Source organism: Wyeomyia smithii, chromosome 1 (genome assembly GCF_029784165.1).
Source record: "Wyeomyia smithii strain HCP4-BCI-WySm-NY-G18 chromosome 1, ASM2978416v1, whole genome shotgun sequence".
NCBI lineage: Eukaryota > Metazoa > Arthropoda > Insecta > Diptera > Culicidae > Wyeomyia > Wyeomyia smithii.
This window is the reverse complement of record NC_073694.1, coordinates 79,552,400-79,570,937: the sequence shown is the minus strand read 5'-3', so window position 1 is coordinate 79,570,937 and position 18,538 is coordinate 79,552,400. Positions and strand designations below refer to the sequence as shown.

General features: G+C 37.2%; 1 protein-coding gene across 2 annotated transcripts; it reads left to right on the top strand.

The window, feature by feature from the left end:
- Positions 1-11,752: 11,752 nt before the first annotated feature.
- Positions 11,753-15,317, top strand: LOC129718902 (proteasome activator complex subunit 3). Of its 2 annotated transcripts, XM_055670121.1 has the most exons (5): positions 11,753-11,943; positions 14,107-14,244; positions 14,305-14,748; positions 14,805-14,967; positions 15,021-15,317. In XM_055670121.1, the coding sequence occupies exons 1-4, from the start codon at positions 11,914-11,916 to the stop codon at positions 14,946-14,948; spliced, it is 756 nt and encodes a 251-aa protein (XP_055526096.1). In that variant the 5' UTR covers positions 11,753-11,913; the 3' UTR covers positions 14,949-14,967; positions 15,021-15,317. The 2 variants fall into 2 exon arrangements, with proteins under 2 accessions (XP_055526096.1, XP_055526094.1); XM_055670119.1 differs by having other exon boundaries at positions 14,805-15,317.
- Positions 15,318-18,538: the final 3,221 nt, after the last annotated feature.

Below are 18,538 nucleotides of genomic sequence, written 5' to 3'. Positions count from 1 at the left end.
ATTTCGCAAAACAAATTTCCTTATACGCATTAAGAAAATGGTTTTTGGAAAGATTCGGGGCGACTTTCAACCTGGTAAATACCCAAAAAAAGCCATACGGAGGAAAGTCAGCGGCAATTGTTCCCGTTCATAAAGCAGGTAGTATTCACGACGTTAAAAATTATCGGGCTATTTCCATACTGAGCTGCTTACCGAAAGTGTTCGATTCGCTCTACCCAAAAGTTCACCACATTATTTCCGAATGGCAGCATGGCTTTGTCAAAAAACGATCGACGACTACTAACCTGATGGCATATGTTTCGTTGCTTATTAGCGCATTGGATAAGCGCCAACAAGTCGATGCTATTTACGTTGACTTTGCCAAAGCGTTCGATAAAGTGCCCCACCTTCTGCTGGTAACAAAGCTACGAAAAATGGGTCTGCCGGACTGGCTCACGAAGTGGATATCGTCGTACCTCAACGAGCGCAGCGCATACGTACGTATCGGTGGAACGTGTTCTTTGCCGTTTACGTTACACTCGGGTGTGCCTCAAGGAAGCAACCTTGGACCTCTGTTGTTCATTCTTTTTGTGAACGACCTATGTTCAACCATACAATCTCCCAAATACATGTTTGCCGATGATCTCAAATTTTTTCGAGTAGTAACATCTGCTCTTGACTGCTGTGCTATTCAAGCTGATATCGACACCTTGTTAAGCTGGTGCACTCTTAATGGAATGGAAGTAAACGTGCGAAAGTGTACATATGTGTACATGTGTACATGCTGTACATATCAACCGAATTGAACGTATTCAGCGTCAGTTTCTTCGATTCGCTTTACGTATGCTGCCGTGGAATGATCAAGTACGACTGCCACGCTATGAACATCGTTGCTCTCTTATACAACTACAAACTCTAACAAGTAGGAGGACCATGCTTCAACGTCTCTTCGTTTTCGACCTGTTAGAAAACAACTTAGACAGCCCAGAACTGCTCAGTAAATTTCAGTTCAACGCACCACAAAGGCTTACTCGACGAAGCGATTTTTTCCGGATTTCCAGATACCGCACTAACTTTGCTCAAAACAATCCATTCGAAGTGTGTTGTCGTAAGTTTAATATTGTTTCTGACGTGTACGATTTTAATATGACCAAATCAATGTTTAGACTTAGAATAAGTAGTTATTAGAAATGTCTGTACGATTTTTTTTTTCGAAGACTTATGAACAATAAATAAAATATAAATAAAAAAGGTGCCATCCAGCGTTTTAACAACGGTCTATAGCGATGACCATTTCCAACGCCGCTTTCGAACGCATCTTAGGTTGTTTTTGAAGATTGAAACAGCGGTAAAGGAGAAAAATAGATTTTTATACAACGACCGAACGAAACGGGAAAATAGTTAGTAATACTCCCGAGCAGATTTGCTTAAACCCTCCAGGTTTATTGAATAATATTGGCAAATCTTGTGAGGATTTGAGCTTTCCGCATCGTTTAGGTTGCAGACCAAAATGCCAACCAAAATGGCCATCTCAATAAAAAACCTAAACAAAATGTTTACCTGCCCGAAAAAACACCCTGTGCAGAATTTCAGCTCAATCGGAAATAACATTGAGTAGTGGTTCACGCCGACACTTGCGTCATACGACGTGTTTAACAAGCGCGGCAAAACACTTTGTCTTCCGAGGCCGACCAATTGAGTCCGCATTCAAAACACTCGTCATCTTCGTAATATTATTACGAACATTCACTATCGAGCACAAAAAAAAACAACAGTTTGACATTTCATCAAATAGCAACGATTCGGCTCGTTGCTATCGCGTTGCCAAATTTAATAACTCGCTGCTACCCGAGGTGGGGATTGCTATTTCCCAAACCAACATAGCAACGCCCGGTGCGGTTGCCGCGTTATGGTGGGAGTTGCCAAACTAGCTTAAGAAACTTCAATTTAGCCACTGGTGGGCTTGCTCTAATGAGCACCAGTAGAGCTAACACACGCTTATATAGCATTCTCTAGGAATGGGCGATACTGCCTGAAGTATCGATACCTGAGTACTGGAATACTTTTGCACAAAACGATATCAAGCATCGTGGTATCGGTATAGAAAGTGTCGATGCCAAAATACTCGATGCTTTTGGCTGAAGTATCGATACCTCTGGTGTTGATACTTGCATCGCTTATCCCCAATAGAAGGCATCGGTGGTATCGGTATCGTTTCAACGTATCGTGGGCAAAGTATCGATACCGCTACTAATCGCTAGCCCAAGTATAGATGACAGTTCTAAAAGGTATGCTATTCACGTCGATGCATTAGTATTAGTGTTCGTTATGAATTTTTTCCAATTTTGTATGAAATTTTAAATGATTTTGCATTTTAAACTAAACTTATAAAACATACTTTCCTGAAAAGTTATAGAAATGATGTTGAAACATGTTTTATTTGTGGGGAATACATAAACATGCTGCGGTTTAGGTAAAATATGCTGTTTTTCATCAATTTGCGGGACATTTTTGCACTTTTCGTTTTTTTCTTGTACTCTCATAGCGCTTCTAAATGAAGTCGCTTATGTTCCATAAAGTAACAAAAGTCATTAGCTATGACAATGACTAAGATTATGCTCCAACTATTAGAAATATAGCATTTTTATATATTTTATTTCGACATATTGTCGCAATTTTTCACACTAAATCTAAATTAATATCAATTTCTAGTGTGTTTCAACTGGAAATTCACTCTCCAACCAAAAAAATCAGATATAAAACAACATAAAACGAGAAATTTCCAAAAGAGTTCTAAATTCCATACAAACCGCGAGATTTTTCATAACGAGATTTGTTTGTGTGCGTGGATAGACAAAAATGTAGCATACCTTGTAGAACTGTCATCATACTTGGATCGCTAGCAACGAGTATCGATGCCAAAATACACGATACTTCGGCTCCATGTATCGATACCATTGGTATCGATACAAGTATCGCCGTCCCTAGCATTCTCCGCTTGCGGCATTCATCCGAGTCACATGAACGAATATTTTCCCCTCCGCAAGAATTCCCCTCAAACGAATGACAGTCCTATTAGAATATAATATTCCACTCCAACGATCAATGAGAACGGAAAAAGGATTTCTTTTCAAGGAAGTGAATGCTGATTTATTTCCATTCATTTTTTTATGACTCGTGAGTTCTTGTCTCCCACAGTTTTGACAGCAGTTAGGTTGCTTCCGGGTCAAAACGAGCTGGTGGAATACACGGTGGGAAAGGAAAATCCATTAATGGATACTTTTTCAACCATTTCGAAAAAAAGTGAGCCAACCCATTTAGTGGGTAAACTCGATTTACCCATTAACGGGTATAGAGATAAGTGACTTTTCACTTACGCACACTAGTAAACGTGTAAGCCCGTGTAAAGTTGTTTTTGTTTCCTCTAAACTCAAAATCATCGCATCTCGTAGCTTCGACTTTTATCACTTTTTACCATTTTTCGTCGATTATGTTTAGCAGCTTCTTGCGATTTCTGATCATGAATGAAAAAATTTATTCAGAAACAAGTTTGTAACATATAATGAGTGTTCAGCTGAGTTTTTGTTCAGCTGCTAAAAACATAGCATTGCAAACAAAACAGTTATTTGTAAATATTATCCTCAACTAGTTGCACTAACACATTCGTACGTGAAAAGGTCTATACCGATTAAACGTCAAAAACTAGGTACAATTTCACTCATTTTGAGAAATGAATTTTCTCAAGGAAAAACAATAAACAATATCGCACGCTAGCCTGAGGGGTAATGCGGTCTCGATCAAATAGATTAGTTGAGAGAATTCGTTATCGATATTGTTTTCGGCACATTTTGCATGTTGTAGGATAAGTACAACGATACACCGTGCCCCAGTGCTGAGTCGAGTAAATTTCCAGCTCGAAAAGTTTCTCGACCTGATCGGGAATCGAACCCGATATCACAACCGTGTGGGAGAGCGAGCCGACCGACATCGCTAACCACAGAACCACGGGGACCACATTTTCTCAAGGAAATGGGTTAAATTTTACCCATTATTAAATAAACGGAAATTTTGTGATTATCACTCAAAAAAATATGAAAAAAGTAAAAGTGAACTCAATTATTTTTAATTATTTGCAAAAATGACTCTTATTTACGAATACAGGAATATTTTATCTGCTATCATCAATTGTCAGAATCGCTATTCTCTGCAACAAAGCCAATACCATAGGGATAGCGAACTTTCAAGACCTAAGATAAGAAAATCTCACATTGTAAAATTCAATACTTGATACTTCTTAAACGACGCAGTATCGAATTTTTTTTAAAGTCCTTCCAAGGCAATTGTTGACAAATAATAAACAAAACAGATCGTAGAAGTAACGCGTGTGAACAAATCGACAGAGCTAACTAAAACGATGCTTGAAGTATTTTTTCACCCTTTAATGGGTGAACAAATGACCCATTTTTTTTTTCTAAGAACATGTCTTTCTAATGCGTACAATTTTACCCATTTCACATTTTTAAATTTACCCATGTTTTTGACAGCTGCATATGACAGAAAAAATGGGTACAACAATACCCATTGATGGGTTTTCGACTTTTACCGTGTGAAGAAATTCGCTATTACCGTGCTGGATCGAAACCCGTACAGTATCGAAATCCGTACACCTTGATGCTTTTCTTCAGTTTCAAGCATTATAAAAATGAGAATTCATATGATAGTTACATGTACATATCCGTTAAGTTGTTGGCCTTCTGTTAAATTAAACTATGCGCCAGTAGGCCATGAAATAAAAATATTAAAAATGAAAAATCAATCGCGTATCGGTTACAGTTGTCATTTTGTTGTATCGTTAGAGAATTTACTAAGGAAACGTTCTTCAGATAAAAACGATTTGCAAGTGGGATATAAGTGTTTAACCGCGCCCCTCTGCTCGCCCCTTTTGACCAGAGCATAGATTATTGAAACTATTGTTTCTTTAGTCTATGTTAAGACAGGACATTCAAGAGATCTTTGAAGCGGAAATTAAGAAACAATTCACAATCAACGTAAATAGAACACATTAAACTAAAAATCTATCAACCATTGTTTAATAAATTTTATTGGATTGTACAATTCGCGACTGTTGAAACTATTTTAACCTGTTAGTTGATTCACTTGAATATTTTCGTTGGACTTGGAAACTGAATGTCTCGACTAACGACAATATTTTTTTCTCGCACCGTTTTTTATACCTAACATTGCAAGTAATGCATATCAGACGCGCTATACACAGCACTGCTTACGACATTAGGATATTCAGTTTTCAACTTGGGCAACAATGAAATTCATTAAAAATGTATGTACATAAAAATCGCTGCACGTATATGCGGGTGGTACTGTACGATTATCATGGAAAAAAAGACACCCTCGCTATACCAGTACCAGGGAGCACAAAGGATTCTCTCGACGAAAATAAAATTTCGAGTGTAAAATGCGTCCTCTTCACCGCTAGATGCCGATACTTAAAATAAAGAGATTTGTCTCGTTTTTGGTTCTTCAGTTAAACCATAGACTAAAGAAACATAGATTTCCAAGTTGGAATTCGCTGCATATAATCTCAAGTAGGGGTGGGCAATCCGCTCACGAACTGATCTAAAGAGCTGGTTCTTCAAAGTGAGTGAGTGATCTATCGCTTTTTTTTTAAGGAGCGGTAACTCACCCCTTACTTCAAGCAAAAAGCTGAAGCTGATTTTGCAAGCGAAAGCCATACGAATGCTTTACACCCCAAGCGCAAAGCGGCGTGCGACACTGCAATAGAACTCCCAGAAAATAGCTGCCGCCGGCTGCCTGCTCTCCTATGCATAACCATCCACCAGCCGCGGGAATAAAAAATAAAATCTACTTGCCACAGTTCACACACAGCACACGGGCTGGCTAACGCCGGGACGCACACGAAAAGTGGAACGAAAAGAGCGAAAGAACTGGTTCACTGATCTTTTGAATCTATGCAGACAATCCGCTCGCGAGCTGATCAGAAAATCAGTTCTTTAAAAGATCGAAATCTTCTGATCGCGAGCGGATTGCCTGCGAGCTGAACAAAAAAGCCATCGAACGAACCAGTTCTTTTGAGAGCGAAAGATTTCGCTCTTTCAAAGAACTGAATCTTTTGATCAGCCTGCGAGCGGATTGCCAGATCAGTGAATCAGTTCTTTCGTTCTTTTCGTTCCACATCCATTCGTGTGCGTACTCGGCGTTAGCCAACCCGTGTACCTGTGTATGGACTGTTGCAAGTTGTTTTTTTGCATGCTCTTGCGGCTGGCTGGTGACTGAGTGGTGAGAAATGCAGGTCATGTCAGGGCAGACGTTTGATGGCAGCTTGTTTCTGGGAGTTCTATTGTAATTTTTCGCGCGACCTTGCGCTTGGCAAATCGGGTGTGAAGCTTTCACCTGGCTCTCGCTTGCGGTGTCTGATAATTAGCTACACTGATAAAAACCAAAAATTATAGAGGAACGAAAAGAGCGAGTGAGCTGTTAAAAAGAACTAGTTCATCTTAGTGAGCGGAACCGCTCTGATCCGCTCACTATAGTGAACCATTTTTCCCACCTCTAATCTCAAGGCAACACTATGAACTTGTCATCTGTAGGCCGTTGGGTGAACTAAAACATATCCACACGGAAAAATATCATGGTACTTCTTATCAGTGGTGAGCTTGACCAGATTCGCACACCCAGTAAAATATCATGTTACTTTCAATTGAATTTGTACGGCGGTTTGCAGTCGACTATCGTATATGGTCTAGATGATTTGCAATTTCAATTTATTACAACAATACTAAAAAGCAAATCTCGCGTAAATTTTCAAATTAGCGTGAATTACAAAATGTAAACATCTCATAGATACTCTCATAAAATTGGGTTGTTTACACAGTTAAAAAAAAAAACACCGGATTCGGTAAAATTTTACCGGAATCTCAACAGCTGAACGTTCGGTGAAATTTTCGGTGTTTCCGAAAATTACCGAACAGCTTGTGAAACTACCTACCACCAAGTCGGTAATTTTCACAGTTTTTTTGGTAATGTTTCAAGCCGAACAGCCTGTTAATTTTACCGGAAGAACCTGTTAAAATGTTTAAGAAAAAAAGAAAAAATACCGACCGCACCTGTAAAAAATACCGGATTGATGTGAAATGTTTTTTTTTCTTCGAATTGATGAAAAATTTTATTTTATTGATTCAAAGAAATAACGGATTTCGGATATTCAGCTGGTAAACAGAGTTACACAGTTATATTATATTTTTTTAAATAGAGCGTAAGGCAATTCTTGAGAGTTTAATCCTCGAAAGTTTAATGAACAGAAAATTAAAAAAGTTTTATATGAAGTTTCTACCATACTCTTTTTACCTAAGGTATAACTTTTTTCCATATTATGTTCACACTCGACAGCAATTAAAACCAAATTAACTTATATAATATTTTCTGCTGAATATTTTTCATTGATACATTCGCGTCTTGCACGGTTGCACGTATGAGAAAAATGGCCGCCACATTTAAAATTTGACAGTTTCACAGATTGTTCGGTAAAAAGTTATACAGATTTCCGTGAATGTAAAATTATGCAAATATTTCGGTAAAAATTAACGAAATTATGGTAAAACTTGCAGATATTACAGAACACTCGTTAATCTAATGCTTTTTTAGCGGAAAACCGGTGTTATTACACTTTACCGATGGATTGTTGTAAAAAAATCTACCGAACGATTTTTTTTATTAAGTGTGTAGCTATATCAGATTTTTATATCATCTGAAAGATCTGCATTTTCTAAATAAACGTGAAAATTTTCTATCGTTGTCCTTCGCTTTTTAAATCACGATTTAAAACTGCTCGAAATCGCTACAATGACAGTTCGCACACATACATAAGGCATACGTAACACTGGCGTTTTTTTCTGGTACACGTTGCCCCATAGTACTCCGTACCTCGTCCTGTCCAACTAATCGACAAATAATGAACAAAATGAATTTTCTTTTTCTCGGCTTTATCGAGCCCCAAAGAAAGCCCATAAGGAACTGTCAAAAAGTTATTTACAAAATCAATGCAGCATTTTTCGAGTATAAACGAGACAACGACACTTTTTTGGAAGATTTCTTCCTGAGTGTTACGTATGTCTTATGTATGTGGTTCGCCCATATACCAACTGTCATTGTAGCGATTTAGAGCGAATTTTTATTCTTCATTTGAAAATCGAAGAATAATGATATAAAGTTTTAAAAAATCACGTTTTGTTAAAAAAAATTACACTTTTTCAAATGATATATAAAAATCAGAAATCCGTGAATAGCTAAACAACCCAATTGGCGAATGTGACGAAGAGAAAAAAAAACTTTACATTCTTTTTATTTACTGAACCATAAAAAAGTGCAGAAAATATTTAAATTCACAGAAGAGGTCAGTAATATTTTTTGCTGAGCTCGTCTAGTGAATGTTGTTCAACTGTGGGCAATTCTCGCTGAAACCAGGCCACTAGTGACACGAGGTCTCTAAAAATTGATTTTTTTTTATCTTAGTTCAATTAAACGCAGTAAAAAATTAATAACTGCACATAAATTTGTTCCATTTGGTGGACCCCTTGTTCGCCAAGGGGTGAACAAATTTTCAGAAAAGTGAAAATCGAATATTTTTATCGAGCTATATTTCAAATATTTGTCCCAAAACCCTCTACAAACAGCATTTCATTATACAGAAAACATCTAGGACTTTCATGTAGAGTATTCCAAAGTTTGACCGCCATCTTGGATTCTCCGCCATTTTGAATTTTATCATGAAAACGCGTTTTTGAACAGGTTGGCAACCACCGATTTCAATTCTGAGACAACCATTGGAAAGCTGAGAAAAAACCCTGCAAGATACATTTAAAAAATCGGGTATGTCGCGAAAGAAACGTAGCCGTCGAGCCAATTTTCTATACCGAGTTTTAACATTTCCAACGCGCGCCGCGCGATCGATATAGCAGCAAGCGCTGCTTGCCACGCAGCGCACACTGAACGCGCATCGTTTAGTATGCACGAAGTACATGTTTTGAATAGGTCTTTATAAACAACTTATTTGGATAGGATAGAACTGCCATAGATGGACTACTTTCATGAAATAACAGTATGGCCAGTTAAATTTCAAATTTACTGAACGTGACCGTAATTAAAATTACCGAACAATTAAAACGAAAATAAGTGTGACTACATACCAAATTTTTTTACTGAAATTCAGTACACTTTTACTGAATTTTGCCACGCTGAAACTTCAGTAATTATTTTAGCGATGAAATTTATTTTATTGTTAAACACACTTAAAAAATTTCGCCGAATCTCGGCATTGTTTGTGCCGAGATTTGGACAGCCGAGTGCTCGGTAACCATCTCGGCTGAATCTTTTTTGCCGAGAATCTAGGAAAACCAATATTTGACAAATGTCATTTTATGCCGAGAATCGCGGTAGACAGTTGACTGTGCTCTCGGCAAATCCAGCCGAGCTGCGGCAAACCAGTCTAACGACCTTTCGGTTACATAAGCTGAATGTTCGGCAGAGTAAAGAGCCGTTTTTTCAGTGGAATCCAATCGCAGAAAATAGTTTTGCTGTGAATCAGGTAGTTTTCTTTCAAAAGATAAATTATAAGCTCGATGAGTTTTAGTAAGTAAAGAAATTTATTCATACTAAATCTTGAATACTTATCTTTATCATGCTCGCAAGTAGGGCATTGAGCTAAACATCTAATCTAAAATTACGTCTAATGCCTATCCCTAAAACATATACAATATTGTCTTCACACGATTTGAAACTACACTTTTTGAGTTCCAGCCACTTCCCACCAAACTGTACTACTTTTTTTTCGGCTACCGGATTGTAAACACTTGTAATTTGCACAAATTTCAGCCAACTTGTATCTGCTTACTGTTTGCTCACCCGTGACACGCATAAATTTGCACTAAGAAAAATGGCGGCAGCTCGTTCATGAGAATGACAGATGTATTGCCGCAACACGGCAACGAGTAAAATTTGTGCCGAGATACCAGTAATGTTTTTGCTGACCTCGGCAACAACAGTGTTTAACGATATATTCGGCAAAGAATAGAGACGAGATCCGTCAAGCTCAGTTTTTTGGACGAAATCTCGGCAAAATGATCTGACGACTTTCGGCAACCGGAATTTTTTGCTGAAATATCGGTTGAATCCAAAGTCGCCGAGTAAACTCGGGTGTATTTTTGCGAGCTCGAGATCCAGTTTTAAGTGTGAATGTTTCAGCAATGTGAAATGTCATGCGTTTTGACGGTATTTTGCTGAAGTTTCAGCAATGTGTAATGTCATTCATGTTTGGCACGTTGGAAGTCGATTTTTGCTAATAATTTTTTCGTCATTTTCCTTCACTGAACTAAAGAAAAACAAGATTAATTCATTTTTTCACTCACCAAACACTTCCTTCACATCTTAACGGTCGGCGTTCAAGTCCTTCAAGCCTTTTGTCGCCTTTTTTACGCGCGCACATGCCTTTTTTTAGGCGCGCGGATCAAAAATATTGACAACAAGCACCATATTTTCATTTTGACAGTATATTGCCGTATATTCAGTAATCGAAGGAAAGATTGCTGAATGTCGATAAACCAAAACGTATTGCCGAATTTTCAGTACACATTTAAATTACTGAAATCTCAGTACATGGTTTTTATTGTTGAATTTCAGTAAATATTGCTGAATCGGACTTCAATAATTTGGTGTGATCAGTTAGCTGGCATCCCGCCATGTTTCGAGGACTAACATCTCAGCGAGTGTGTAAACGAGATAGCATATCACCGCCACTTTTCATACGCATAACATAGCATCTGTCAATGGGGCCCACAAATTGCGGATCCGCAGTGATGTTAGCTCCTAACGGAGCAAAGCAAATAAGATAGAGATGCCAGCTAGCTGGGTGTGATAGTTTCTTTTACCGAACTCAGCAAACTTTTCACTGAGTTTTCAACAGCATCAGCATCAGTTTTTCATTGGCGCTGAAACGTCAAAAAAAGAAGATTGTTCAGCAAAAAATTGCAAACCGTCCAACAAAAGTTGCTGAATGAGTCGGCATTTACAAAGCTGACGATTCGTTACAAATTACCAAACGTTCTGCAAAATGCAATTTAAGCTTTTGCTTGGTTATATGATGGATAAATATAAATACAATTATACAAATAGTTGCTATTATAACCGTTGAAAAATTTCATACTGGTACAGTCGTCGTTCGATAACTGCAAGTCTTTCAACTGCTTTTCAACTGCGAGACCGATAACTGCAACAACTTTGCAGTTATCGGACCGCAATCCGTCAAATCTGATGTCAAAGTCATATTTGACATTGAATTGACAGATCTCGCGGGGAGATTCTAAATGCGTTCGAAAATGAAAATTGTTGAATCTCTAGAAACATTTCAAAAGGATTCTTTCATTTCTCTTGATTTTTTTTCGATTTCGTTCTTGTTGTGTCCGACATTAACCGACATCAGTAATTTTTCAAGAAATTACAAAACGATCAGGAAAATTTCAAGTTTGCTGAACGCGATCGTAATAATTCGAATTCCAGGCCCAGTTACCCCAAACCCAACCACTTGTAGGCACACGAACAGAATACAGAAAAATACAGATTTTTTGAGGGGGCATACAGGTTTTTCAAAATAAAATCTGGCAGCTCTGACCGATCCAAATAAGTCGAAATATCAGGAAATATCGACTCAGCAGTATCGATTTTTTCGATATCGATAAAATATCGCTCAATGCTAATCTGGCATCTCTATCAGATAGGTTTTTGAAGGGTTGGTTGCGCGAATATAATTGTTTTTTATTCACAGCGTGGAAATTATTTGTATGCAATTACTGTTCGTATTGAAACTTCCTTTTTAAGCTTACAACAGTTACCATAGAGAATTTTAAAATGGGTGAAGTAGACGATACAGCAAAGAAGGTACGTACCGTTACCTGTTATTCGTTTTGTTTCATAGTGAAATGGCTTGTATGTTGTAAATTCAACTTGTTGAACTAAGCTTAAGTAAAAGAAATAAGTCGTTTTTTGTGCTTGTGGTTACGAGTTTCAAGTTAAATATCACTACGTTTCTTCTTATTGAACATATCAAAAGGTGACCTCAACTCAATACGTTTACATACAATTATATTAGTAACTACGCAAAAAGTAAGGTTAACATACAAGAATCTTCTATCTGACAATCAAATGAGCCTTCACGTGAAATGATGGAAAAGTAGATGTCATGTAAGGGTAGTAGACAAAAAAGCAACAATGATTATTTAAGCACTTCCAAATCATTTATCGAAAAATGCTTAACTACGTAAAAAATTCTAATAAGTTACTTTATGTCACTAACGCCATAAATTTCTTATAGTGGTAGTAGAGCAAACAACAAGTGAATTTCTTTCGTTTATTCTATCTTCTGCAAAGGCTGATATATTTCTGTAAAGGCTGATACTGATCATACAAATTTGGAATTGTAAAGGGATGATGATACGTAATTTACTCTATTTTGGGAAGACCGGTGCGTCCAACTTTCCGAGTGTGAGATGGAGACCTTCGAAGCCACATGTTTGCAGAGTTCACTAAGATATGCGGGCATGGTTATGGGTTCTAATGTTAGTAGAATGAGGCCATTTCGTTCTCAATTATTGCAACATAACGCTGAATATTCTACGAATTCTCTCTATGAATTTCCTTTTGACAAAACATTTTTTTTCTTATAATAAAAAGTCGTCAAAAAATTGTAAATGGTGATAATGCCAGGCGGAATAATACTGAGTATAGTAGAACAATAAGCAAAGGATGCGTAAAAACATACCAAAGTACAAGCACAGACTAACAGACGTAACACTGGAACCTAGCTCCATCGCCACAAAAAACGTTCATTTCAAATTTTCAATCAAATAACAGTCATCGCGCGAAAACGTCGTCTGAGGCGCTGTCATGCAATCTCATACATATTTTGTAGTTCCTCATTTGACACATGCAGTAACGCTAGCGCTGATGTCGAAATACATGACGCAGCGCGAACACGACAGCAGATGGTGCTAGTGTTACTAACGTAAAGTACTGGAATCAGCCAAACGATGATTTTACTGGAAATTTGTTCGACGTGTTATGTCTGTTAGTCTGTGGTACAAGCAAGGATAAAAATAGCATGGGCCCTGCTCTAAATAGTTATATTACACGTGCAAATAGTACAGTAGATTGGAGTTCCCAGTCACAATAATTCTATACAAGGTAATTTTGGTGTATACATAAAGACTCTCTTAAATTTTGGGTATATTTTAATCAGTTTTTTTGTAACGATTAGTTTATTTTTACGTGTGGTAGCTCTACTACAATCCAGTTGGTCCCGAGGTGCGATGCTGGCCTAACAAGCCAGTCGTCGTAGGTTTGAGTCTCGGCTCGGAAGAAGACTGTTAGTGTCAGTAGGATCGTAGCAAGCAGTAGCGCTAGTCCTGTACACTAGACAGTTGGCTGCGAAGTATGTGTATATTAAACAGAAGGTCGAGTTCTACATCGGAATGTAGCACCAAGGCTTTACTTTGCTTTTAGCTCTACTACAATTGCTTACTTATTATCCGTGTATTTTTTTGTTAACTAATAATCTTAAAAATTGGTTCACGGTAAATGGGACAACATGTCAAGGTTGTTTTCATTTTGAAGGAACATGAAATTTCAGTATGCTGAAATTAGGCGAATAATGAAATGATATGCTGACATACCGTAAGGCGCCCTAACTCTGCGCGGTTCTTAATTCTGCGCACTTCGTATTAAAATGTTAAAAAAATATTAATTAAAAGCAGACTTTCAAAAATGAAGTTTGGAAGTAATTTCCTATATATTAACTGTTAACTTTCCGCTTATGTTTTCTTTCTCACTAAACGGCATCAACAGTTTGGTACGAAGTGCGCAGAATAAGGAGCCGCGCAGAATTAGGACGCCTCACGGTGTATATAGAAATGATTCACATAGTTGACTAGTATATACCTATACGGTTTCCAAACCATCGGTTCAGTTAGTTTGTTTGTTATTTGTTATACCTCTCTATAACACAGCAAAAGAGTTCCCTTTATATATGTGTGTAATTTGTTTAAGGTCCAGGAATACAAAGATAATCTAATAAAAAAGGCTGAAGAACTCATTATTAAAGGATTTCCTGAAAAAATCGTCAAGCTGAATGATTTGCTTTCGACTCCTCAATTTTCCGAAAGAAACTTTTCCGATGTGTATCAGGTTTGCAGTTTTTTACATAAATGAGCATCAAAATGTTTATGCATATATTTATATTTTCAGGATCTTAACATTCCAGTGCCAGATCCGATCGAGCTGAACAATACTGAGCCGATGAAAAGCGAATCTGATGAACCGACTGCAAAACGTTCTCGTATTGATTTATCTACGATTAGTGGTACAAGAGTAATGGCATTACCGAATGGTCGCGTCCAATGTAATACACCTATTTGTGAGCTAATCAAAGTTGTCAAACCAGTTATCCGAGCTTTGGTAGAAGATTCCAATCTACTTAAAATGTGGATCTCGTTTATGATTCCCAAGATTGAGGATGGCAATAACTTTGGAGTTTCCATCCAGGAAGACACTTTAGCTGAAATTCAATCAGTTGAAACTGAAGCTGCTGCTTTCTTTGATCAAATTTCTAGATACTTTGTGTCCCGAGCGAAGGTAGTATCTAAAGTTGCAAAGTATCCACATATTGATGATTATCGTCGCGCCGTTCAAGTGAGTACTGGTTTCGAATAGGTGTCGACTAGTTTGATTCAATTTATTATTTACAGGAACTTGACGAAAAAGAATTTTTAAGTTTGTGGTTGGTGTTAAGTGAAGTAAGAAACCGTTATTGTTCATTGCACGACATTGTCATCAAAAATATGGAAAAATTGAAAAAACCACGATCATCTAATGCCGAAAGCTTATATTAATAACGCATAATTGACAACGGTATATCGGCCATCGATGTTTAAAGTATGGGAAACTCAACAACTTCGCTTTAGTTTTCACAGCCCAAGCAACCTAAGTACTGTATGCAAACAGCAGGAGTTATTCAACAGGCTAAGCTCTGATATAAGGGATTTGGCAGAATCAGCCGACAGCTATAACTAATTGAAAGTCACTACAGCATTCATGTTCAGTTGTAAGAGATTCATTATATTTCTATACATCTTAAGAAACTGGCCGGAAATACATAAAATGGTTTTAGTTTTACATGAGCTTGATAAAACTGCTGGCAAGATAAGGGCTATTAAATTTCAATTCCCAAGAAAAGGCATTAAATATACATTTTAGAGATATATGTGGCATATTTTCAATTATCCGTCATAACGCGATACCTATTGATTTACGACTACAATCATGTAAGAACTTTAAAAATTGTAATGGAGGAGTGGTAAATCTCATCGAAACTTCCGGCCCTCTTAAGTACAGTCAAACCTGTTTTTGAATGGGGACCGCACAAAATAAATCACATAGAAAAATCATTTGAAACTTCACGAGCAATGTTTTGCGGTGGATAGTAACCGAAAAAGTTCCCAGTTGAACGTAAATCGAAACTTGATGATTCTGATGTAGATAATACGTATAAATACGTTATCGAACATCAATGTTGATACAAATCTTTCCAACCACTATCCTTTGTAGACTAGCATTACGTAACCTAGAGGTAGAACTGGCTCAATATGTTAGAATCATTTTGAATGGTAGGGCTAGTAGCGAGTCACTTTTTAGTGATTTTGTCACTATTTTGAGTCTAGTCACCAAAAAGTCACTATTCATACTAAAAAGTCACTATTTTAAGACAAAAAGGTCACTAAAGTCACTAGTTTACCTTCAAATTAGTAAAATAACTATTGCTACCTATACTGAAACATACATTGGGAACCTTGTTTCTCATTTGAGCCGTTGCGGAACAGAGTGGTCTATGAGCCATCGAGCAAATTGTTCAGGAGAAGCAATTTTCGAAAAATCTCTGAATAAAATTCTGTTCAACGGATTCTTTCAAACAAAATGTTCTAATATAGCAAAGATAACAAGAACAAGATACCTAACTTCCATATTTTTCATACATTTTGAATACGACCGATTTCCGACGGTTAGTGCTGCCATCTGATGACTTAAATTCTCATAAATAAATCACTATGAGCAAAACCGATTTAACGTGCATAGTTCGTCATTGATCGTTGAGCTGTTCAAGATTGTATACGAAAAAAGTGTAGCAGTTTGGTCAGCTCGACGCTTAAGGTAACATGCAAATTAATGATATTGTCATTTTTTGCATTTAATGCTATTGCCATATTTTTTGCACTTCAAAGTACGAATGAAAAGTGTGAAATTGACTGTCAAAGTGGGGGTTTATAATAAGGGGTTATATTTATTTTCAGGTCCCATTCTACCAACACTTAAACGTTTGATATGTCGCAAGCCAGGTTTCAGCACCATTATGGTCAGGTTCATCGGGGCACCCGATTTTTGCTTTATTAACCTCGACAAGAGTGGAAAACTTGACTGTAGAGCGCGCTCATAGCGGTTATTATGAAGTTCTGATGGTACGCTCAATTTTAAATGATGCGCCGATTATTCTTGATTCTTCCGGAGAGTTTGATGTTTGAGGACTAAACATTCGTACTCATTATTAACATTTTTCGGATGGCAGCACCGTACAGTCGTCCACATGGATACGGAAAAAATTGTTTCACCTTTCAGCAGTTATGTCTTGGCCTTGTCGTCAGTTGATTTTGACGTTAAGTATACATCATATTAACAGTGTAAAAAGTAGTTCGACTTTTGCTCACGCGCAGCGACAATCATGTCTTCTTCTAGTCATCTTTGAATATAGGTTATGAAATGGTTTAACATTGGGATACATAAAATTAACAGTTTCTTTGCGAAATCGGTGATTTTATATCACCAATGTACCACTCTGACTTCATATATATTTTACTGGAACAGAACACTCTGACTTCATATATATTTTACTGGAACAGAGTGATCTATGTACATAAATAAAAATAACGTTAACTCGTATAATATACATGGCATGTAACATGTGACGTGTAACATTGATGTTACATGTCACATATTTCATGACGGTATTACCTCGATTTATGTACATAGACCACTCTGTTTCGAAACAGAATGGCCATTCTGTTTCGGACGAAATTTCAACATGGTATAAATCAGCTTTGAAGTTCGATTTTTTGAAATTTTTCTAGTCTCCTAACTTCAGCTTCTTGAGTAGATGCGGTTTATGTGAAAAACTCATTTTCCCATCTAGGAAATTCTATGCCACGTAATGTTTTCGAATCTCTCATTGTAGTGAACAGTGCAAAGTAGTATTAGAGTAGCCCGCGTCTCTAATAAGTGTTCCCAGCAAACAATTTGGTTGAGTAAGAGCTTATTAAGCTTTAGTTCAATCGAAATCCGCTTGATAATATTATGTATTCATATAAAACTTATCAAAACGTCGTTGATAAACTGGCTGTTACAGTAGTTTTATATGCAGTGTATATTCCATGTTGTATTAACCTTGATTCCCATTCCCTATAGACCATTTTACGAGACGTTTCTGAACCTTAATTCATGAATGTAGTTTTGACAGATAGCTCGGAATCGCTGACATAACGCACGTAAAAGCAACATCAATATCAGCAGGATCCATGACACCTGCCAGTTTGTAAAATGTTCTATTCATTGCAATGAAGCTCTTTGTTACGACGCACCAAGGTTTAACTCTGAACCATATCCGTAACATGGTGTCAGAAGTTTTCGCGGTATAAAGTTCGGGAAATAATTGAAATTGTCGGGCATCGATTAACCCGAGATAGCGAGTTAAGAAAGTGATTTAATCTTTCTAAAAGTGAATTAATAAAATGGAGGAGCAATTAGCTACCCGCATAATCAATAACCATAAACGTGCCTAACAACTTAGATTATTGAAACATAGATATCCAACTCAACCAACAATACGGGCAACAAAAATGTGGCGCCCCTCCGAGTATGATGGCGGTTGGGTGAACTACATTTAATGAGCACACACAGAAAAATATTAAGGTAATTGCTATCTTTTTAGGCTTGGTCAGATTTGTGCGGTGTTTTTAACAGACTAATCTATATGGTCTAGATAATAATAATAATTTATTACAACAGGACTATAATAAATGTCAATGTATGAGATGACCATGATATGAATTATTTATTTTGAAGATAGTATGACTAATCGTTCATAGTCGTTTCAACAATATGTTTTTAAGTATAACCAAAGATGACTAGTACCATAGACTAAAGAGACATAGATATCCAAGTTGAGCTTCGCTGCATATAATCTCAAGGCAACGCTATGAACTTGCCATCTGTAGGCCGTTGGGTGAACTAAAGCATATCCACTCGGAAAAATATCACCGCACTCCTTATCATTTTAGTGGTGAGTTTGACCAGATTCTCACACCCAGAAAAATATCATGTTACTTTCAATCAGATTTGTACGGCGGTTTTCAATCGACTTTACAATATATTCTTG